Source organism: Cebus imitator, unplaced genomic scaffold (genome assembly GCF_001604975.1).
Source record: "Cebus imitator isolate Cc_AM_T3 unplaced genomic scaffold, Cebus_imitator-1.0 Scaffold12, whole genome shotgun sequence".
In the NCBI taxonomy this organism is placed as follows: Eukaryota; Metazoa; Chordata; class Mammalia; order Primates; family Cebidae; genus Cebus; species Cebus imitator.
In genome coordinates, this window is record NW_016107327.1 from 8,218,919 (window position 1) to 8,243,023 (window position 24,105).

The 24,105-nt window shown below is 45.0% G+C and overlaps 2 protein-coding genes across 8 annotated transcripts in view; one reads left to right on the forward strand and one right to left on the reverse strand.

Annotated features, from left to right (window-relative positions):
• NPC1 (NPC intracellular cholesterol transporter 1) overlaps positions 1-8,541 on the forward strand; it is a 57,914-nt gene extending 49,373 nt beyond the window's left edge. For both annotated transcript variants that reach the window (XM_017498617.2, XM_017498619.2), the window contains exons 21-25: positions 881-1,081; positions 4,443-4,674; positions 5,584-5,697; positions 6,570-6,732; positions 7,755-8,541. In XM_017498617.2, coding sequence (XP_017354106.1) covers positions 881-1,081; positions 4,443-4,674; positions 5,584-5,697; positions 6,570-6,732; positions 7,755-7,837 — 793 coding nt within the window. In that variant the 3' untranslated portion in view covers positions 7,838-8,541. The remainder of the gene's footprint in view (positions 1-880; positions 1,082-4,442; positions 4,675-5,583; positions 5,698-6,569; positions 6,733-7,754) is intronic.
• The window catches only part of RMC1 (regulator of MON1-CCZ1), a 30,719-nt gene continuing 14,870 nt past the window's right edge, over positions 8,257-24,105 (reverse strand). For all 6 annotated transcript variants that reach the window (XM_017498629.2, XM_017498637.2, XM_037728023.1 and 3 more), the window contains 15 exons: positions 23,958-24,098; positions 23,544-23,647; positions 21,340-21,429; positions 21,141-21,246; positions 19,708-19,819; positions 15,457-15,501; positions 15,151-15,204; positions 13,185-13,313; positions 12,067-12,173; positions 10,451-10,570; positions 10,061-10,138; positions 9,620-9,724; positions 9,448-9,516; positions 9,139-9,364; positions 8,257-8,422 (listed from right to left, as the gene is read on the reverse strand). In XM_017498629.2, coding sequence (XP_017354118.1) covers positions 8,343-8,422; positions 9,139-9,364; positions 9,448-9,516; positions 9,620-9,724; positions 10,061-10,138; positions 10,451-10,570; positions 12,067-12,173; positions 13,185-13,313; positions 15,151-15,204; positions 15,457-15,501; positions 19,708-19,819; positions 21,141-21,246; positions 21,340-21,429; positions 23,544-23,647; positions 23,958-24,098 — 1,566 coding nt within the window. In that variant the 3' untranslated portion in view covers positions 8,257-8,342. The remainder of the gene's footprint in view (positions 8,423-9,138; positions 9,365-9,447; positions 9,517-9,619; positions 9,725-10,060; positions 10,139-10,450; positions 10,571-12,066; positions 12,174-13,184; positions 13,314-15,150; positions 15,205-15,456; positions 15,502-19,707; positions 19,820-21,140; positions 21,247-21,339; positions 21,430-23,543; positions 23,648-23,957; positions 24,099-24,105) is intronic.

Genomic DNA, 24,105 nt, shown 5'->3' on the forward strand with positions numbered 1-24,105 from the left:
GATTTACTCACTGACCAGATGCTTTGGCCTACATAAAGTAAGTTGAGGTAGATTCAGTTTTTCTAAAGGCCGTAGCCACTGTTCTGGGGAGCCTCCAGGGTGCCAGCGTCATGCCAGGCACTCCGTGACATTATTCCATTTATCATCACACAGCCTATGAGTAGGTAGTGGGATACCCATTTATAGAAGAGGAGGAGACCAGGACTCAGAGGAGGTCATTTTGCCAAGGGTTACATGACCAGTAAGTGGCAGGGCTGAGATTATTCCCTGGGCCCTTGCCTTTCCTGCCTCCTGTTACATAACAGGACTGAGTAAACTCTCTACATTTGATTACACATGAAACCAGGTAGAGAAACAACAACTATGTACCAGAGAACCTAGAACAATCAAGAAAAGCCATTCTGGCTGGACATAGTGGCTCACACCTGTAATCCCAGCACTTTGGGAGGCCGAGGCATGTGGATCACCTGAGGTCAGGAGTTGAAGACAACTAGCCTGGCCAACATGGCAAAAAAGTTAGTTAGGCGTGGTGGCAGGCATCTGTAATACTCGGGAGGCTGAGGCAGGGAGAATTGCTTGAACCCGGGAGGTGGAGGTTGCAGTAAATCAAGATCATGCCATTGTATTCCAGCCTGGGCGACAGATAAAATGAGGGGCTTTTTATCTGTCTCAAAATAAAACACAAAAAGTCAGTCTGGGAGAGAACAAGCTAAACCTTTAGTGTTCCTTTATCCTGGGGCCCTTCTTCATCCCTGAAATGTACAGCTGGGTCTGACCTCTGAGCCAAGCATCAAGTGGTTTTGCTTAGCCTTGAGTGCTCAGATTCTGCTGATAATTTTGCAAGGCCTGGACTCTCTGACAACCATAATTCTTTCCTTAGGGGACATGCTGCCTATAGTTCTGCAGTTAACATCCTCAGCAACGGCACCGGGGTCGGAGCCACATACTTCATGACCTACCACACAGTGCTGCAGACCTCTGCTGACTTTATTGACGCTCTGAAGAAAGCACGACTTATAGCCAGTAACATCACTGAAACCATGGGCATTAATGGCAGTGCTTACCGGGTGTTTCCCTACAGGTAAAGCCTACACTTTTTCGATGGGGTTTGCCCAGGATAGGGCCTACGCTGGCCGGGGCCTTTGGGGAAGGGTTCCCTTGGCAAGATACTGATTTTCAGGTTGGGTTCTGGCCCCTGCTCCATTCCGAGCACAGGAGAATATATCAAAGGAAATGGGTGCTGGGCAAGGGGGTTCAGAATCTAAAGCCTCTACCGAGGCCTGAGGGCTAGAGACAAAGAACCTGATCTCTGCACTACTGCATACTGGGAAATGGCTCAAGGCAGGGGGTGCTTGGAGAACGGGAGGCTCAGAGCCGGGCCAGGCCCATAGTCTTGGCCAGCAACGGACCACAATCCCCAGCTGCAAGTTATTTGGGATGATGCCTGTATGTAGGCTTTTTATATTGTTAGGGTTTTTTTTCCCCTAGCAAGAAAAGCATTATGTATGAAATACTGAATTTGCAAACTGTAGAAAGGTAGGAGACGCAAGTGATCTGTTTTTCCTGCCTACCCATGATCTTACTTAAAGCAAGAAGGCCTGGATTTGTTTGGAAGAAGTTCTCAGAGCTGGTGTCCTACGTAATTCCTGGGAAGAGCTGCTTAGCTCTGCCAAAAAATACATGAAAGCATTTTTTACTTCAGGCCTTGCACAGACCCTCTGAGCCTGAGGTAGTGTCTCAGGATAGATCAGGATTCATTTATTTTTTTCAAAACGCTGTGGAATGCTCTCTATAAATATCTATAAAATAGCGTAGATCTGATTGCAACAGCACATTGAAAAGCTTATCCATCACAATCCAAGTAGGCTTCATTCCAGGGATGCAAGGCTGGTTTCAACATACCCAGGTAAATGTAATCCACCACATAAACAGAACCAAAGACAAAAACCCCATGATTATCTCAATAGATGCAGAGAAGGCCTTCAATAAAATTGAACTATGCTAAAAACTCTCAATAAACTAGGTATCGAAGGAATATATCTCAAAACAATAAAAGCGATTTATGACAAACATACAGCCAATATCATACTGAATGGGCAAAAACTGGAAGCATTCCCTTTGAAATCCAGCACTAGACAAGGGTGCCCTCTTTCACCACTCCTATTCAATGTAGTACTGGAAGTTCTAGCCAGAGCAATTAGGCAAGAAAAAAAAGAAAGGATATTCAGCTAGGAAAAGAGGAAGTCAAATTGTCTCTATTTGCAGACGACATGATTGTATATTTAGAATACCCTATCATCTCAGCCCAAAAATCTCCTTAAACTGATAAGCAACTTCAGCAAAGTCTCAGGATACAAAATCAATGTGCAGAAATCACAGGCATTTCTATACACCAATAACAGACTAATGGAGAGCCAAATCATGAGCAAACTCCCATTCACAATTGCTACAAAGAGAATAAAATACCTAGGAATACAACTAACAAAGGATATAAAGGACCTCTTCAAGGAGAACTACAAACCACTGCTCAAGAAAATAATGGAGTACACAAACAGATGGAGAAACATTCCATGCTCATAGTTAGGAAGAATCAGTATTGTGAAAATAATTTATAGATTCAACGCTATCCCCATCAAGCTACCAATGACCTCCTTCAGAGAACTGGAAAAACCACCTTAAACTTCATATGGAACCAAAAGAGAGCCCTCATAGCCAAGACAATCCTAAACAAAAAGAACAAAGCCAGAGGCATCACACAACCTGATTTCAAACTATACTACAAAGCTACAGTAATCAAAACAGCATGGTACTGATATCAGAACAGAGATATAGACCAATGGAACAGAACAGAGGCCATGGAGGCAACACCACACATCTGCAACCATCTGATCTTTGACAAACCTGACAAAAACTAGCAATGGGAAAAGGATTCCCTGTTTAATAAATGGTGTTGGGAAAACTGGCTAGCCATGTGCAGAAGCAAAAACTGGACCCCTTCCTGATACCTTACACTAAAATTAACTCCAGATGGATTAAAGACTTAAGACCTAACACCATAAAAACCCTACCTAGGCAAAACCATTCAGGACGTAGGCATAGGCAAGGACTTCATGACTAAAACACCAAAAGCATTGGCAACAAAAGCCCAAATAGAATATGGGATCTAATTAAACTAAAGAACTCTGCACAGCAATAGAAATTTGTCAGAGTAAACAGGCAACCAAAAGAATGGGAAAAAATTTTTGCAATCTACTCATCTGACAAAGGGCTAATGTCCACAATCTACAAAGAACTAAAACAGATTTACAAGAAAAAAAAAAAAAAAAATCCATCCAAAGGTGGGCGAAGGATATGAGCAGATACTTTACAAAAGAAGACATACATGAGGCCAACAAACATATGAAAAAATGCTCATCATCACTGATTAGAGAAACGCAAATCAAAACTACATTGAGATACCATCTCACGCGTTAGAATGGCCATCATTAAAAAATCTGGAGACAAATGCTGGCGAGGATGTGGAGAAATAGGAACACTTTTACACTGTTGGTGGGAGTGCAAACTAGTTCAACCATTGTGGAAAACAGTGTGGCGCTTCCTTAAGGACCTAGAAATAGAAATTCCATTTGACCCAGCAATCGCATTACTGGGTATATACCCCAAAGGATTATAAATCATTCTATTTTAAAGACACATGCACACGTATGTTCATAGCGGCACTGTTTACAATAGCAGAGACCTGGAACCAACCCAAATGCCCATCGACGATAGACTGGACAGAGAAAATGTGGCACATATACACCATGGAATACTATGCAGCCATAAAAAATGAAGTTTGTGTCCTTTGTAGGGACATGGATGAATCTGGAAACCGTAATTCTCAGCAAGCTGACACAAGAACAGAAAATCAAACACCACATGTTCTCACTCATAGGCGGGTGATGAACAATGAGAACACATGGACACAGGGAGGGGAGCATCACACACTGGCGTCTATTGGTGGGGGCGCCAAGGGAGGGACAGCAGGGGGGTGGGGAGGTCGGGGAGGGATAACCTGGGGAGAAATGCCAGATGTAGGTGATGGGGGGATGGAGGCAGCAAACCACATTGCCATGTGTGTACCTATGCAACATTCCTGCATGATCTGCACATGTACCCCAGAACCTAAAGTACAATAAAAAAAAAATAGCATAGATTGGGCTTATAACAAAAACTTTATCAAAAATACAAATTTTGCATCACTACTGGGCGCTTCTCTGGGTGGTCAGTGGCCATCAGAAGTCAAGTGAGTTGCTTTAGATGAGTCTTGCAGACAGCCAGTAAGACTTTCTGCAAGGGTTGTTACCCAAAGGAGTCTGACTGCTTGGCAGTGGTGACGGGATGAACACGCAGTTTCTGGGAGTGAGAGCGAGCTTTAACGGGGCCTCCCCTCTCCTCTCCAGTGTGTTTTATGTCTTCTACGAACAGTACCTGACCATCATTGACGACACTGTCTTCAACCTCGGCGTGTCCCTGGGCGCCATATTTCTGGTAACCATGGTCCTCCTGGGCTGTGAGCTGTGGTCCGCTGTCATCATGTGCACCACCATCGCCATGGTCTTGGTCAACATGTTTGGAGTTATGTGGCTCTGGGGCATCAGTCTGAACGCTGTGTCCTTGGTCAACCTGGTGATGGTGAGTCCTCGTCCATTCTCAGTTTGTCCGTAGCTCCTATTTCACTAGGGGAATTGCTGTCTTAGATTCCATGTAAACCCTAAAATGGAGTAAAATACCAGTCTGGCGCTGCTCTTGGCACACACGGAGAGGCAGGATGAGTGCTGGATGGAGGTCGGACAGGGCATAGACGGAGCGAGCATGGACTGGGACATCTGGGAGCAGCGGCACATTACAGGGAATTTCTCTTTAGTTCAGTTTTTTTCTCTTGTCCCATTCTTTGCAGCTGTACTAGTATACCTGATGGAATACCATGGAATACCTGCCTCTAACCATGGAAATGTAATTTCCTGGCCTAGCTCTGGGGTATTCTGCCTGTAATTTGTTATTCTGAAGAGATTGCACAAGCACATAGTCTAAAGACAGCAGGATGTTCACTTTTTACTTAGAAAATTGCACCCCACCCCAGGGCATCTCTGACCCAGTGCCTTTTGCCTCACGTGAGGTTGCCAGGTGCTTTTAATCATTAAAGATGAGAGCGTTCAAGAAGGTATTCATGGAAAATAGAACAGTGCATCTGTTCTCTCAGATATGAACCTGCTTCAGATAGGGGAGCAGTGAGGTCCAAGAAAAGAAGTCGTGACAGTTTGCTGGCTTGGTGTGGGTGAGGAGACCTTAAGAGGTTCCAGCAGTTTCTCCTGATCAAAGCAAATGTGCCACAGAAAACCAGGCCTTTGGCTTTGTGTAGAGAGGGCCCCAAAGTTCCTGGTACAGTATAGATTGGTGTGATGGAGGCCTTGTATTATAAGTCCAAGGGGATGCTTGGCCTCCTCTAGCACCCAGGTAATTAGCCCCTATCCTGGGAGCGGGGTGGCTCCTTAGGGTCTTCAACAGGAAGAGAGCCATCCTAAAGGAGGTGCTTTATTTCAGAGCTGTGGCATCTCCGTGGAGTTTTGCAGCCACATAACCAGAGCGTTCACGGTGAGCACGAAGGGCAGCCGTGTGGACCGCGCAGAAGAGGCACTCGCCCACATGGGCAGCTCTGTGAGTACCCTGATCTAGCCCATGTGGGCAGAGTCGCACCATCAAGTGTCCCGCTCAGTGACTGCAGAATCTGGATCCTGTACTTAGAAAGCAGCTCCTAAGGATTGCAAGCTTTCAGGCAGTTCATGAATCAGCTGCCACATCGTGGACAGAATGGATGTTCTGTGGAACTGTACCTGTTGGTGCCGCTCCTTTTTAAGTGGCAGCTTGCTGAAGCAGGAAAATAACAAAAGTTAAACGTGAGACAGCTGGTAGTCTTTTCCGTTCAAAATACAAGCAGGGGAGCCCCGGCCCAGAACCCAGTGTGTGATGTGTGGCTGGTGCCTAGAGAGCCATCTTGGTTCAACTCTACACCCTGGCTTAGCCTGTCTCTTTACCACTGTAGAAAATACCTGGTAAAGAGTAAAAACTAAAACTTTGTTTTGAACACTTTTAAACATTTTTCACCTGAGAATATATTCGATTTAGAGACACGATGCAGTGTCTATGCAGAATACAAGGCAGCAAATAAAACAATATTAGGTAGTAGATGATGCTACCTGGGTTCGTTCCCATTGCTTTGAACCTTGAATATTAAGAAATCCTCATAAGGGCTGGGCACAGTGGCTCATGCCTGTAATCCTAGCACTTTGGGAGGCCAAGGCGGGCAAATCACTTGAGGTCAGGAGTTCGAGACCAGCTGAGCCAACATGGTGAAACCCCACTCTACTAAAAACACAAAAATTAGCCGGGTGTGGTGGCACGCACCTATAATCCCAGCTACGTGGGAGGCTGGGCAGGAGAATCACTTGGACCCAGGAGAAATCCTTTTAAGGAAGTGTTCCATTACAGGTTGGTAAAAGTGGTTTCTAACACGGTATCTCTTCTTTTAGGTATTCAGTGGAATCACACTTACAAAATTTGGAGGGATTGTGGTGTTGGCTTTTGCCAAATCTCAAATTTTCCAGATATTCTACTTCAGGATGTACTTGGCTATGGTCTTACTGGGAGCCACACATGGATTAATATTTCTCCCTGTCTTACTCAGTTACATAGGTAAGAGTTCTTGTCTTAAAAGAGGGGCACAAGAGTAGCACGTTACTGAAAGGGAATTCTATCCTGAGGCATTCTTTTCAAGTATTTGAACTCATATTAATGGTCATTTGATAAATGATACAGGGTAAAAAAATTTCTTCTAAGAAAAAGCCCATCCAGGGGCTTCATGATGGCGCAGACTACTTCATTAGTAAGTTGCTGATGTTTTTCCTGGAGGCCTGATGTGTCTGCTTCACAGAGGCCTGCAGTCAGCGCTTGAATGGATCTGAGTGTCAGCAGGGGGCAGCGCCTCCCTGCTGAGATGAAGAAGTCCATCCCACTCGGCTCTGACACCAGCAGTGCTGTCCCTCATTGATGTCCTGTTCTTAGCAAAGTGCTGCCTCTGCTATTCATCTGAGACTATCCTTGATCCTTTTATTTCCATGGCCACTTCACCTTGCACAAAAATGACCCATGGTTGAAAGAACAGTACTGATTTGCTTGATTTATAGCTCTGTAACTAAATGGAAGCATTGCAGTAGATTAAGAAGATGAGGGGCTTTTTATCATCTCCAGGTGATAGAAACTAGTTCTATTACAATCTAATATACGAGCTCCTTTTCTTAAAAAAAAAAAAAAAAAAGACTGCACTTCGGGAGGCTGAGGCAGGAGAATCGTTTGAGACCAGCCTAGGCAACATAGCAAGGCCTCCATCTCTACAGAATAAAATTAGCCAGGTGAATGGTGTGCCTCTGCAGTCCCACCTACTTGGTAGGCTGATGCAGGAAGCTTGCTTGAGCCCAGAAGAATGGGCTCAGGATGCAGTGAGTCGTGTTTACACCACTGCACTCCACGCTGAGCAAGAAAGCAAAGAGCCCATCTCTAAAAGAGAGAGAGAGGTCAGTCTCACCCTATTGACCAGGCTGGTCTCAAGCAATTCTCCTGCCTCAGTCTCCCAAAGTGTTAGGATTACAGACATGAGTGCCCAGCCAACTAGCTCCCTTTCTCCTGCAGAAATAAAAACAATTTTTTTCCTCTCATAGGGCCATCAGTAAATAAAGCCAAAAGTCGTGCCACTGAAGAGCGATACAAAGGAACAGAGCGCGAACGGCTTCTAAACTTCTAGCCCTCTCACAGGGCACGCTGACTGAACTGTGTCTAAGGGTCGGTTGGTTTACCACTGGATGGGCGCTGCATCGGTAAGGCCAAGTTGAACACCGGATGGTGCCAACCACCAGGCTATTTGGCAGCAGCTTTGAACACAGCGCCTGTGAACTCAGGAATGCACAGTTGACTTGGGAAGCAGTATTACTAAATCTGGAGGCAACCACAGGACACTAAACTTCTCCCCGCTTCTTCAGGAAAGAAACCTCGTTCTTTAGCAAGCAGGAGGTGACACTAGATGACTGTGAATGTGATCTGCTCACTGACACTTTGTAAAGGCCAATCAATGCACTGTCTCTCCTTTTAGGAGCAAGCCATCCCACAAGTTCTATACCACATTTTTAGTGAAATTTGAGGTTGTAGATACACTTTATTATAACATTTTATAGTTTAAAGAGCTTTATTAATGCAATAAATTAACTTTGTACACATTTTTATATATTAAAAAAAAAAACCAGCAAGTGAGTTCAGAATGTTGTAGGCCTCATTAGAGCTTGGTCTCCAAAAATCTGTTTGAAAAAAGCAACATGTTCTTCACAGTGTTCCCCTAGAAAGGAAGAGATTTAATCGCCAGTTAGATGTGGCACGAAACAAGGGAAAAATAAAGTAGGTGTGTCTACTGGGTTTTAACTTATTTTTCTTTAATAAAATACATTGGTTTCCTAAGATTTTGGGTTGCCCTTTCTATCTGCTTTGAGAGGGAGATATAGATAGAAAAGCTGAAGGAAGAGATTCTAACCTGTCCTTACGGTAACTAAATGCCATCTTACCTTAAGCTAGGAAAAGTTGGTGAGACCTAAAATAGTCTCATTAGAGAGCCCTGATCCTTCTCTATCCTGAAGAAGATGATGTCTTAGAGTTTATAACTATTTGGAGATAAGAATGATCAGCCAATGTGTCCTTCATAAAACTGAAGGCTTAATAAGCCCCAGGGCCTTTAAAATCCTTAGCCACCATTTGCCATCTTATTCCTGGCTTCAAGAGATATTCCCAAGATCTGCTATAAGAGATGGGTTGTGCCTGATCTGGGTCCTAAATGTGTCTTGACTCAAAACATGCCTCCTCGGTGAGTTCCAGAGCATAATTCAGATTCCGTCAGCACACTGAACTCACACTACTACAAATAATGGCTGAGGGCTAGTACGAAATTGTACTCTTTATAAAAAAGCTAACCAGGAGTCCTCACCCACCCCAGTGCCCTCTGCTACTCTTTGAGGCTACAGTTGGTTACCCGAAGTCTTTCCACTGCTACTGTATTCTCACCTGGTGTGAAATTGGGACTCCCTCGCAAACGCTGGTTTCGCTGTTCAAAAAAGCGGAATATTGTATAGAAGAGCATGTTGTCTTCAGTCTGCTTTGCAGCATCTAAAAATTTTCGTGCAGAAATGTTGTCATGGCCACCGATGCCCCGGATAAACCTTAAGGCAGCTAACACTTGGTGTTTAGAAAGAAGAACTTCTACTATTTCATCATTTGCTGTTGAAAGTCGCTAGGAATAAGGGAGAGAAGTCCAGGTCAGTGCAAACAGAAACAGAGCAACTTTCCATAGTCTAAACCTGACATATCAGTTACCTTCAGCATGTCCAGGGAGAGCTGATGAGCAGGGGGATAGAAACTCTCTAGGGATAACAGCAGACAAGCCTGAAAGACATTTTCAGACCCGCTTCAGTTGGAAGGTTAAAGGTTAAAATTTTCTGTTTTTTTTTTTTAACTACAACGGAAGTAAAAATCTGGCAATGCATACCAAAGGTTTGGAGTCACTGAGGACGTGGTACTGCAGGAACTGATGCAGCATATAAAACAGGTTGTGCTGGACAAGTGTTTTGATAACAAGTTCATGTAGGTAATGCTGAGGAAAAAAGTACAAAGTGAAAGAACACTTCCAAATCATTCAGCTGCAACAGACTGGGGGCTCCCCGAGGACTGTGGCTATTCTAACCCACGCAGTAAAAGTCTGTTACTACCAGAAGTGGTTTCATCAAGCAGATAAAGACCCCGACTGGACATTACACTTCCCATTCCAACTAATGTCAGGAGAGTCACTCAACATTCCGAGTCAGGGAGGCTGGCCTGTCTTAGCATATAAGAATAATCTTCTAAGTTAAGATAGTGACAATGCTTTTTTTTTTTTTTTTTTTTCTAAATTCCTGCTGCTTTAACTTGGGACCAGCTGATTTGAAGGTACCTGTACTGCAATCTGAAACTGGTTAAGAGAACGAATGTATTCCATCAGCACAGCTATCACAAATTTGTGAGGCATCTCCTAGGGAGAAAAAATGTGGTTTTATAAATACCAAGAGGTGCAAAAGGGGCTGCATGTAACTCTATCCAACCCCCGCCTTGTTTCCACATTAAAATGGCCCCGTGCTAATCTTTCACTGGTGTTGCACAAATCGCCCCAGAACCACCCCCATCAACGATTATGCTTTAGGCCTGAGTATTAGAAGCCAAGCTACCAGCTCTAGGTCCTCACCCAAGGAAACCAGTGATTCTAAATCACATGAAGTCTCCTCATTCCTCAACTTCCTTGTTTTGAGCATTCTCAGTCCAGAACAGGCGGAAAGCTGCAGCCCACCTTCTTTTCCACGAAGGCTGACAGCACATGGGTGTACACGTCAGACTGGTCCAGCACCGCCTGGGTCCGCACCGGCCTCTTGAGGAGTGGGCTGCTTCGGCTCTGCCCTGCTTCCACCGCCTGAAAGAAGAAATCACAAACTGTGATCTTCAGCATCTTAGAGGAAGGGTGCTGTTTACAGTTCAACCAAAAGGACTGAATTCTTGTGGACCTAGGATATGAGCAGAAGACTTCTTTCTCGACTTAGATAAAACCGGTTTTCCTGTGCTGGCTGGGGAGAATCTAGGAAGTCAGCATTGGTCATCTTGAAAATACTCCAATCTTCATGGTAGATGAAACTGAAAAGAGTTTTCATAAGATATATCTTACTTTAACCTCTTGCAATTTTTTAACTTCCTAAGTGTCTTAATCCTGGACTATAGGCATTTGTTATCTGGCAAAAATGAAATGGCTGCTGCATCCCTGCTTTATGTCCTGATCCTGCAATAAGTGAGTAGCTCCTGCATGGAGTCTCCAGGGATTTTTAAGTGGGAAGCCAGAGCACCCCAAGTCCTTCTGAATAGGAAAGCTGAGTGAGACCTTAACGACCTTACCTCACGTTTTCAAACAGTTCAGATCCATGCAGATTGTGCAATAGCTGTAGCGTGCGGCCTGGGAACCTACATTTCCAAGAAACTCCAGGTGCTGCTCATGTGGCTGGTTACTGGCCCACACTGCTAAGTCGTGACAGTTTCTGGAGCCCAGCAGACACAGTGTGGGACAGCAAAGAAACTGCCACTTGGGATCAAACCTACTGATTCCCACAGCCCAGGACACTCACAGCAGTAGGGTCCAAAAGGACTCAGCCATCCCTCATGTCTGTCAGGGTGGGAATGGACACTATCCAGGCAACTGGCTCTCTTCAGTAGCCTGTCCCAGACCTCTTACCCTTCCGTGAACAGCTAAAGGGGAGTGGAGTTCTGGGGCTTTTGTTGTTTAAAACCATTTTCTGCCTGGGACTAATCAGATTCTTGAAGTGAAATCATTCATTCTCCTTGTCCTAAACTTTTCTTCCTTCTCGCTTCAGAAGATATGATGTACAAGTAATACAGCGGAACTTGGTAGCAATAAGCCATGGTTATTACTTTCACTACAAATATCCCTGCCAAGTGCTAAAACTGAATCATCGCTATCTCAACAGGATGCTGGCTGACTGCTAGGATCACTCTTACTTAGATCCTAAAAGGAAAGAAAGGTGTGACAAATAGAAATTATATTTTTAATTTAATTTACTAGGTCCTAGCTCTGGCTTAACAGAAAAATACACAAAATATTGCAAAGCGGAGACTGATTTTTCTCATCCATAAAACAGGTAGACCAACGATCTACAGGCAAGATCAAACACAGATGGGAAAAATGAAAACGGTGAAGGCATGAAGTGAGATGCAGCCTCCAGCTCATGGGATGCAGGGCCCTGAATTGACTACTCCCCCACTACTGCCAACTTGCCCTATGGCAGGCAGCAAATCTCAGTAACATCATTCTAATCATAGGAAATAATTTTGCGTCATAATTACTTAGAAAATACTGGGAGGGGATGGAGGAGGAGAACCCTTCGTTATACTCCATGTACTCACCATTGCATAACTCTGCTCTGCGTCCAAATACTTCTTATACTCATGGTTGAGTTTATCAAAAACAGTGGCTATCACAGGCAGCGATGCTCTGTCTGACTCACTTAACACTGGAAAGGCACAATGTTCACACAGATCAAACCGACTTCAGGTCAGCTTCAGAATTTCCACACGTTGCTGTGATAAAAACTAATCTCAAAAGGTTACCAATGCAAAAGTGCCTTTAAAGGACACTCCAACAAATGTAATAAAGTCCTGACACCTAGATGTCATTCATAACCCCTTTCTGGTTACAGTTAAAAAAAAAAAAAAAAAAGCTATAGCAGGCCAGGCTCAGTGGCTCATGCCCCTAATCCCTCCCAGCACTGTGGGGAAGCTGAGGCAGAAGGATCACTTAATGCTGGGAGTTTGAGACCAGCCTGGGCAACAAGGGAAGACCCCATCTCTACCAAAACAAAAACAAAAACAACAAAACACCAACAGCACATATTGGAAGGGGATTTTTTTTTGAGACAGGGCCTTGCTCTATCGCCCAGGCTGGGGGTACACTGGCATAAACAGCTCACTGCAGCTTCATCCTCCTGGACTCAAGCAGTCCTCCCTCTGCAGCTGGGGCCACAGGTATGCACCACCAAACTCAGCTAATTTTTTTTTTTTGTAGAGACAGTGTCTCGCCATGTCGTCCAGGCTGGTCTCAAACTCCTAGGCTCAGGCAATCCTCATGTCTCAGCCTCCCAGAGTGCTGGAATTATAAGCAGGAATCACCATGCCTGGCCTCTGTAGGGGATTCTTAAAGAAGACACATATGCAGTCAGTGGCTTGGATTCTGAAAAAGGTGTGTGTGAAAGCCAGGGGTGGTAGCCCACTCCCCTCCTGTGTGCCCACCTTTAGGTCTGCTTTGATTCAGAACCATCCTATTTATTGTTATTTTCTACCAGTATCTCCACAAGTCATCTTCCCATTTAACAGCCTTTCCCAGGGGGTCCCATAACCACCCCTCACATAAAGAATTAGGCTCTGAGTTACAGACAAGGCATAACGATGTAGCCTACATCCCAATAAAAAGTGTTGGCAGCACAGACCTCACTGGAACCAGACCAAGGGGGAAAGATTCAACTTACTCTGTGAACAGACAGACAGGATGACCATCTTGCATTCCTTTCTCTGGAGAAGAAAGTCCATCAATCTTCCTTTGTCTGGCAAGAGATTTACTATGGGCTCAAGTTTCACTTGGAGGTTCCACAGGTAACCTGGATTTTAAGAGGCAGCAAACATAACAGTATGATGCAAACCATAACATAAGCGGTTCCCCTAAACATCTGTGGGGCAGGCAGGGGGGAGGGGGGTGATGAAAAGCTGCAAAGTACAGTTAACGTAGCTTTTTCTTCCTAACCAGAGCAGAGCCAAGCTACTCAGGAGCATGTCTAAAACAGAAAGACCGACGGCCAAACTACCACACACCTGGCTGACTCTTCAAGTGGCCTCTGCATTCAGGGGCACATCAATGGTGTAGCTCCCTAGTCCTTCCTGCCAAACAGGGACCTTCCTAGACCTAGTCCCTCTTTTAACATTTAAAATAGAAAAAGATGGCCGGGCGTGGTGGCTCAAGCCTGTAATCCCAGCACTTTGGGAGGCAGAGGCGGGTGGATCACGAGGTCAAGAGATCGAGACCATCCTGGTCAACACGGTGAAACCCCGTCTCTACTAAAAATACAAAACACTAGCCGGGCATGGTGGCGCGTGCCTGTAATCCCAGCTACTCAGGAGGCTGAGGCAGGAGAATTGCCTGAACCCAGGAGGCGGAGATTGCGGTGAGCCAAGATCGCGCCACTGCACTTCAGCCTGGGTAACAAGAGCGAAACTCTGTCCCAAAAAAAATTAAAAAATAAATAAATAAATAAATAAATAAAATAGAAAAAGATGTCCACACGCGGCATCAACTTCAGTCCTGTACTTTGGTTTCTCCGACAATGGCTCATGAGTTCAAAAGGTAACTCTAGAGGCTGTCACTGGAACATCATAACTCATCCATTCATCGACCCATAAACGTACTGATCACCCACACTGCCATCTTCTGCTGTGGCCTTTCTTGACTGCGGTTCTGCAGGAGACTGAAGTGCCACATAAAAATCATCTGAGTCATCCCTTTTTCAGTTCTCCCAAGGCAGGTACAGAGCAGTTGTACAGGAAACCACCAGCGAGATGCACAGGGGAGAAATGAATTCACTACATACAGAGGATGCCCACAGCATCAGGGCTAATTTTCGGCTCAAAAATTCTCAAGAATCCCAGAGGAAAGGCAGGAAAATACACAGATGATTAAAGAGTAACATAGGAAATTCTCTAATACCAGTTTGGTGAGGTATTAGAGACACAGGTTAGGGCAACATGGCAAGACCCTGTCTCTACAAAAAGAATAACAATAAATTAGCTGGGCGTGGTGGTGCCTGTAGGCCCAGCTACTCAGGAGGCTGAGGTAGGAGAATTGCCTGAGCCCAGGAGCTCAAGGGTGCAGTAAGCTGAGATCACACCACTACATTCCAGCCTGGGTGACAGAGTGAGATCCTGAATCAAAAAAATAACAGTTCTCTAATGAAGAGATTACCCAGGAAGAGAAAACAGGCTGAGGAGGCTTTGCCAGCAAGGCCAGAAAGAGTAGCACATCCCCTGGGCTCACGCAGAACAGAAAAGGGCACGAGCACCAGAGGGAAGGCTGACGTGAGACACACAGAGACAGACACCCTGGGATGAAGTCCGGCGTCCCACCTGCCCTGGGATGGAGTCTGGCTTCCCTCCCCCACTGGGATGGAGTCTGGCTTCCCTCCCCCGCTGCGATGGAGTCTGGCTTCCCTCTCCCCCAGGATGGAGTCTGGCTTTCCAGAATGGGCTTAAGCAGGGGAATGGCATTCTTAGTCGTTGCTTTAATTATAAAAAGTAATATATGTTCTTGATTTTAAAAAACCCATTCCCAAGGTTGAAAGGAGAGGTCATTTTTCAGATTCGCCTTGAAAATGTCCCTGGCTACAACTGGGATCCAAAGTCAACAAGCACCATGTTCTAACACGACAACTGTCCCCCCTGACCTACCTTGGCTTGCACTGATGATGATGTCAGGTTGAAAGACAATCCAGGATGAAGAATCCACACGTTATAGGAAATTCTAAACCAGGTATAGATGAAAACAAAAGACAAACCCAGTTTCCATTGGCACATGCCCCTGCCCATGTGCTGAGTCCACCCTAGACACCGAGCCCCTGGACAGTCAGGGAGGCCGCCTGTGAGGTGGCTCTCAGAGCATTATTCACAGCTGCCCAGGGAAGGGCTTCAGAGCCTCTCTGTAAGGATAACCACTTTCCCTTTTGTGCATGGTGCCAACGTCTTAGTAAAGGATACAGAGTTTACATGGAACAGGAGACTGGCTGGTCACGGCAGCAGGACCTACAAATTGAGACAACACAAGTGCAACAATGCAGTCAGAAAATGCTGCAAGTGCCAGTACTTAAGACGCAAAAGTCAGTACTTTCTAATGTCATTAGGAAATATTTCTTCGATTGTAGTTACGGAAGAAATGAACTACTCCATCTCACTGATAGCACATATGGAGGAAGGCGGAAGGAGTTGAGAACAATCCATGAAAATCTCACCAAGAAAAAGCAAACACATCAAGGCTTCAATCACTGTGGTTTGGGTTTTAATAATCAAAGATGACTCACGATCACTTATATATGCACATTAAGGAACTGAGAGATTTACTTGGAGGATTCAAAATCAAATACCCAGATCATCGATAGACAATGTTTCAAATAAATGTGGCTTGTAGCTTACCGTACCTTAATTATGTTTTGTTTTTTTTTTTTGAGATGGAGACTCGTTCTATCACCCAGGCTGGAGTGCACTGGCTCATTGCAACCTCTGCCTCCCAGGTTCATGATACTCTCCTTCCTCAGCCTCCCAAGTAGCTGAGATTACAGGCATGTGCCACCACACCTGGCTAATTTTTTCTGTGTTTTCAGTAGAGATGGGGTTTCACCATGTTGGCAGGCTGGTCTTGAACTCCTGACCTCAACTGGTCCACCCACCTCAGCCTCCCAAAGTGCTGGGATTATAGGCGTGAACCATGGTACCTGGCCTTTTTTGTTGTTTTTTTAAAGAGATAGGGTGTTTCTCTGCTGTCCAGGCTTGAGTGCAGTAATTGATCATAACACACTATAACCTCGAGCTCCTTGGCTCAGGTAATCCTCCTGCATCAGCCTTTGGAGTAGCTACGACTACAGGCATGTGACCATGCCCTGATACCTTTTGTTTGTTTTTGTAAAGACAAGGTCTCTGTGTTGCCCAGGCTGGTCTCAAACTCCTCCGGGGCTTAAGTGATCTGCCCACCTCAGCCTCCCAATGTGCTGGGATTACAGGCATGAGCCACCACACCCAGTCACTTATGTCTAAATAATTAGCTTGATTATCCATTGCACAGAATAGGTCCAGGCACAGTGAGTTCATCTGGGAAGCAGACCCCCAAAACCTCACATGACAGGGACCCTTAGCAACCAGTTATACTGCTCATGTGCCATGTAGGCAGCCCTACAAGCCAACCACGACTCCTAGTTCTGTTCCAATTTCCCAGGTACAATCAGAAGGCAGATTTCAATCAGCTGGTCAGAGAAAGGGTCACTGTGAACAGACCCCCCAAAAGTAGGAAAGAGCCCAGGCAGACAACCTTTGGTGAATAACACTCGCACTTTGGACCTAAGGGTCAAGGTCTGCACCGAATGTGTGGCCCTCACCTCTGACTGACCTGCTCCCTGTCAGGTGAGAGCTTTTGTTTTTAAACCCCCCAGATGATCCTAATACATAGTCAGATTGAGACCCACTGGTCTCACAGGCCAAAAACAGAAAATGGGTGGCAGACTCTTCCCAAAAGTGCTGGTTGTATCTTTCTAAACAGCCCATTCAATTCCTGAGCACGCCTACCCAGTGGCAGCACAAGGGCAAGACAACACAGATGCATCAAGCTGCCGGGGCTGACAGCCCAGCAGGAAACCAAAGGAAAGTCACTAACCTCTGAAAACCCTTTGCAGCCCACACTCCCTAGGTTCCCAGATCCTCAGTGGATTTCTGGCTTCCTCCTTCGGATCTCTGCTCAGGCTAGTACTGTGACCAGGCCTCACATCTGTTCCATTATGGCCGGGTGGTTAGAACCTGATGCCTCCTAACTGGTCCTGTAACGCTGGAACAGAGCTAAAGTTTCTAAGCCAGGGTGTCCAATCTTTTGGCTTCCCTGGGCCACATCTGGAAGAAAAAGAATGGTCTTGGGCCACATACAGAATACACTAACACTAACTGATGAGTTAAAAAAAAAAAAAAAAAAAAATCTCATGTGATGTTCTAAGAAAGTTTAAGAATTTGTGTTGGGCTGCATTCAAAGCTGTCCTGGGCCACACGTGGCCCACAGGCATGGGCTGGACAGGCTTGTTCTAAATGTTTCGTTTTTTTCCCCAATTCACTAGCAGTTACCTTCAGCAAGTGGGCAGCAGACACAAGACAATCCCTTGGTACAATCTATTCTTTCAATGCTAACATTATTTACAAAGGAAAAGGAAGCAGCTCAAAAGAACACAGAAGGCCAAAAGACCTAATCAAACATCTATAAGAACCAGCTCCTTCCTCCAACTGTCCCAGAAAGTTAGTTACTAAGCTTTTGGCTGATCCAGCAGGACAGGGCAGGCAGGCTGATGATGGTGCTCTTGCTAAACCTTCAGCCGGAGCCCGATTCTGAATCTCCTGAGTGAAAGGTACAAGGAAATCCTGACTGCAGGCTGGGTCAACCCGCCCAGTGCTAACTGACAAAGAACAACACATTGGTACCAGGGTTCCAAATGTGAGCCACCTGACTAGGGCCTGCACTCTGAAACCTCCAAATAGCCAACTCTGCAATCCAATCTCCTTCAAAAGCGAGCTGAGAGACACTCCTGGGAGGGACAGGCACAGAAGAAAGACCCTGTGAGGACACAGTGAGAAGGTGGCCACCTGCAAGGACAAAGGCCTCAGAAGAAAGCAAACCCACAGACATCTTGATCTTGAACTTCTAGCCTCCAGAACTGTGAGAAAATAAAGTCTGTTTAAGGGGGAAAAAAAAAAGGGGAGAGAGAGAGAAAGCGTGTGTTGAACATTGTTTCAGTTCTATCTTAAAATTGATTACGCTGGGAAAAAGCATAACAAAGCAAATAAATGACTTCTTTCCCTTTTCCTGAATTCCTGACCTCCCTTCTTCTGACTTTCTACCCCCACCTCTCCAGGCAGGAGGAGGACTGATTTGGGTCAGCCTAAACACTTATTGTGACTGTCAGTCCCAAAGAATGCAATATTCATATCACTATCACACTGTCATCTCTTTATCGCAATGTGAGAAAGAGAAAAGTGATCCCAGGTTCAAGTAACAAGCACACAGCCAAAGTTAATTTCAGGGTTACAGAGCTTAGGCAAATAGAAAATGTTATAGGTGTATTCAATATTAAAACATCTCTTACCATCAATGGGTAATCACAACTATCCATTCTAAAGCTCAGGGAAGATAAATTATTCTATTTCCTCCCAATGAACATTCATCTATCTTAGAAAATGCTTTTTTCACAACAAAATTTTAGCTTATAGGATCATTGGATCAGTCGTAGCTGCATTAAAAAAAAAAAAAAAAGGCCAGGCACAGTGGCTCATGCGTGTAATCCCAGCACTTTGGAAGGCCGAAGTGGGCGGATCATGAGGTCAAGAGATCGAGACCATCCTGGCCAACATGGTGAAACCCTGTCTCTATTAAAGATACAAAAATCAGCCGGTGTGGTGGCACGTGCCTGTGGTACCATCTACTTGGGAGGCTGAGGCGAAGAATTGCTTGAACCCAGGAGGTAGAGGTTGCAGTGACCCAAGATTATGCTACTGCTCTCCAGCCTGGTGACAGAGCAAGACTCCATCTCCAAAAAAAAAAAAAAAAAAAACTAGAACAGTCTGGGCATGGTGGCTCACATCTGTAATCGTAGCACTTTGGGAGACCGAGGCAGGCGGATCACCTGAGGTCAGGAATTCAAGACCAGTCTGGCCAACATGGCATAACCCCATCTCTACTAAAAATACAAAAATTGGGACTAGGTGTGGTGGCTCATGACTGTAATCCCAGCCTTTTGGGAGGCCAAGGCCAGATCACTTGAGGCCAGGAGTTCAAGACCAGCCTGGCCAACATGGTGAAACCCTATATCTACTAAAAATACAAAAAAATTAGCTGGGCATGGTAGCACACAGCTGTAATCCCAGCTACCTGGAAGGCTGAGGCAGGAGACTCACTTGAACCTTATCTCTTCTCCCAAGTATTCAAGCGGTTGAACCAAGTGAATACCTCACAATCTTGAACCTTTTGGGAGGCAGAGGTTGTAGTGAGCCAAGATCAGACCTGCACACCAGCCTGGGTGACAGAGTGAGACTCCATCTCAAAAACAACAACAAAACTGGAACAAATGGCCCCTGGCAAAGTCAAACAGATCTCATCATCTCTGTTTAGACTCCTCATTCCACTTTTAACCTGACTGCCAAAGATCATGGTGAACCCAGCCACGTGGTCAAACAGCAGCACAGACTCCTCTACAGAACCCGTTTTACCTGCGATGGGGATCTGATAGGGCTGGATTGATCGAGCGGGAAGCACCGGGTGGTGGAAGGTAACAGAGCCGTCAAACTCTCCCCGTAACTTGATGTCAAATATGACTGATGTCTAAGGAGGAGAAAGACAAGACTGAGGCTAAAATGAATCATGGTTTGCCCAGTCCCTTTCATTCCATCCCATCTTGCTGTTTGGATCCGTTTAAAAGCCTGTGTTTGCATTTCCTCCCTACAGGCTAGTTCTTACTTGAGGAGGAATTTGTCATTAATGTCACAACTCTCTTTTAATATTTTTCTCTCCTCTCACAAGTATTTCCTGCATTTATGACATGCCTCCTTTGACAAGCTCACGCAGAGTGACCTAAGCAGATCTCTGTCACTTCAACTGGAGACATCTTCACATGTCAGAGAGTGTCACCACCCTCGGAGGGTCGAGGAGGGAAATGGCTTCTTTATACCAGAATCCCAGCCACAGGACCCACTCTAGTTGTCCTGGTCCACACGGCCTCAAAACCGTTATCCCCCAGCACTGCCATCCATGCTCACAATCGAAGAGAGAATTCATGTACTCATGGGACAGAACGGATTCCCATCTTCTTCCAAAGGTCAATTCCCCTCAACCATTACTTTCTGAAATAGTCTTCAATTATGTTTAATCTACTGACAGAATCACTTTTTTCTAAACTACTTAGACAACCAAACCCATTTCCATCTGAAAGACCAAAACTTTTAGCATATAAATGCACTTTCTAGTCTTATTCAGAACATTGTGCCAATTTTTTTTTTCTTTGGAGACAGGGTCTTGCTTTATCACACAGGCTGGAGTGCAGTAGCACGAGCTCGGCTCATTGAAGCCTGACCTCCTGGGCTCAAGCAATCCTCCAGCCTTAGCCCACCAAGTAGCTGGGACTACAGGCATGCACTACCATACCCGGCAAATTTTTGTTTTGTTTTTGAGATGCAGTCCCACTCTATTACCCAGGCTGGAGTGTAATGGTGTGATCTCAGCTCACTGCAACATCTGCCTCCTGGGTTCAGGCAATTCTCTTGTCTCAGCCTTCCAAGTAGCTGGGACTACAGGTGCGTGTCACCACATCTGGCTAATTTTTGTATTTTTAGTAGAGACAGGGTCTCACTGTGTTGGCCAGGCTGGTCTTGAACTCCTGACCTCGTGATCCACCCACCTCGGCCTCCAAAAGTGCTGGGATTACAGGAGTGAGCCACCTCGCCCAGCCTAATTTTTGTATTTTTTATATAGGTGGGGTTTTGCCATGTTGCCCAGGCTGGTCTCGAACTCCTGGGCTCAAGAAATCTGCCCGCCTTGGCCTCCCAAAGTGCTGGGATTATAGGCGTGATCCACCATGCCCAGCCGCCAATTTGTCACAAGGCCTTTAAGCAACCTTAACTTTGGTAGAAATGCAGACAGCTTGTACCTCTGTATCCTGATGATGCACGACTACCAGGTTGTCTACCACGTTCAGGGCAAACTTTCCCGTCCTATTTAACTTCAATATGTGCATCTTTTTACAGGCACCTTCTCTGTAGGATGAAAGAAAGAAAAAAAGCAGATCAACAAGCTGCAGTTCACATTTTAAAGTCACAGAGAGAGGGGAAACAAAGCATGAACTCTACCGTGGTAGATGATAGAGGACCACCTCCGCTCCTGTGCTGTTGGAGGTCCGAGAATGATGTCTCAAGAAGAGAACATACAGCTGCCCGTATCTAATTAGAGAACAAAGAGACATAAAACACATCTGGCCATTCAAAATTCCTTTCTTCTAACTGGCATCACAGTTAAGTGAATTATGAGATATTCACTTAATAGAATATTTTGCTGCCAATAAAAATGTTTACAAAGAAAGTGCAGTTACTCAAAGCCTATTATAAAGTTTAATAGAAAAGAGAACACACACTACATATAGCTTGATCATAATCTTTTAAAAGAAAACCCCAAACCTAAGCATAAGAGTCTAAAATGATTGGAAAGACACGTTAATAGTTATCCTTGAGTGATATGCCAAGTTTATTTCCTTCTCCTATTTTCAAAGCTTTGTATAATGAATGTATATTCCTTAATAACAAGAAAATATAATCACTATTTTTTTTTTTCATTTTTTTAGAGACAGGGTCTCCCTCTGTTACCCAGGCTGGAATGCAGTGGTGCAACCATAGCTCACCACAACCTCCTACTGCTAGGCTTAGGCGATCCTCCCTCACCTCAGCCTCGCCAGTAGCTAGGACTACATGCACGCGCCACCACGCCTGCCTAATTTTTAAATTTTTTTTTGTAGAAATGGGGTCTCACTATGTTGCCGAGGCTGATCTTGAACTCCTGGCCTCAAGGCGATCCTCCTGCCTTGGCCTCCCCAGTCACTGGTTATTACAGGTGTGTGCCACCATGCTCAGCCTTTGCTACTTATTTTTATGAAGTGCCATCTGATAAATGTTGCTGTGAATAGCTCCTAAATGCATATTCTAGTCCAGTGGTAAACTCTGTGCTGGCCTGCCCAGGGACGAAGAGGAGACCAAGATGGGAGGGAACAGGACCCCATCTCCACTTCAGCCAGGACTGCTCTCACTTTATCTGCCATCTAAACAGGAATGCTAGCTGGGCACGGTGACTCACGCCTATAAACCCAGCACTTTGGGAGGCCGAGGTGAGAGGATCACCTGAGCCTAGGAGTTCAAGACCAGCCTGGGCAACATGGCAAAACCCCATCTCTTCAGAAAATACAAAAATTATGCAGATATGGTGGCATGCGCCGGTAGTCCCAGCTACTCGGGAGGCTGAGGCAGGAGAATTGCTTGAACCTGGGAGGCAGAGGATGCAGTGATCTGAGATCATGACACTGTACTCCAGCCTGGGTGACAGCAAGACTTTCCAAAAAAAAATTTTAAAAATAACAGGGATGCCACAGAAGAGTAACTTTAAACAAAAAAGAAGAAATAAAGAAAAGAGTATTATACTAACTACTAAAAAGTTTGAAAGTTTGGAAACCACTGTTTTAGGACACAGAAGAATCACAAGTAAATTAGAAGCAAAATTTTGACTATTGTCAAATCGGAGATGCAGGCATATGGGAGTTCTTTTTATTAGTATCTGTTGGGTGCTTAAAATTTTCATTACAAAGTTTAAAAACTGAGATATCCACTTTTGCAAATAAAAATATACCTCCATATATAAATAATGCAGTTCCATGTTTGTTACATAAATATCTTATTTTCTTATTTAGAACAATTATGATTTAACTTAGCTTTAAAAAAACCTGGCCAGGCACAGTGGCTCATGCCTATAATCTGGGAGGCCAAGGCAGGTGGACCACCTGAGGTCAGAAGTTCGAGACCAGCCTGCCCAACATGGCGAAACCTTGTCTCTACCAAAAACACAAAGATTAGCCAGACAAAGTGGTACACGCCTATAGTCCCAGCTACTTGGAAGGCTGAAGCAGGAGAATCACTTGAGCCTAGGAGGCAGAGGCTGCAGTGAGCCGAGACTGCGCCACTGCACCCCAGCCTGCGTGACAGAGTGAAAACTCAGTCTCAAAAGAAAAAAATAAATTCTAAAAGATACTAAGAAATAAATTGGTTGGTGTTCTTATCAGGCTAGAAAAGTAAAGGAATTCCTTAGCATCACACACTGATCAAACCAAAAAGAATGCCAAAAAGACTGCAGGCTATGTTCACAGAATCTAGATACTGAATACCCAGGATAAGGGGAGTCCTCCTTATGTGTTCTACGGGTCAGGGAATCACCGTGAGGCTTCTAACATACTTCTTCTATTATTTATATTACTGAAAGCAATCACAGGACGGAATTCTCTCTGACACGGACGTACATGGTGGCCATTGCAATGTCCCTTTCAGAAAGGCTGGGTTTCGTTGACTTGGGTGCAGCTGGTAATTCAATCTCAAATTTGGGCAGCTTTGACATAGTGCCAGCCTGTTTAGGGGGAAAAAAGTTTTAGGAAAAACTTATTAAACCCCTTGTTTAAACATTCCCTATGTAAAACCAACAAAGATAAACACAGACTTCATCCTTTGCACCATCCCCTGAGGCCTCTCACAGCCTCTGCCTGCATAGCATAGAATGGCTCCAGGAGCTGAAGGGTGCACAGACTACCCTCTAGTGGTCAGAGTCATGACATTACAGTTGGAGGAAACTGTCCCTAAACTGCTTGACACATTAGAATGCTATAGGAACGGGGAACAAGAGGGGAAAGGTGGTGTTTTCAGGAGAGGCTTCTTCTTACCCTGAAGTGAAAAGGCTGTAGGACATTCTCCAGGACTGTCGTAGACAGCAAGATTACAGCACTCTCGGGGCAGTACATGTACCAATTCACATTGAGATTGTGGCTCTTCAAGAGTTTCAGGCTCCGTTTCTCTGGTAATACCTGAAGC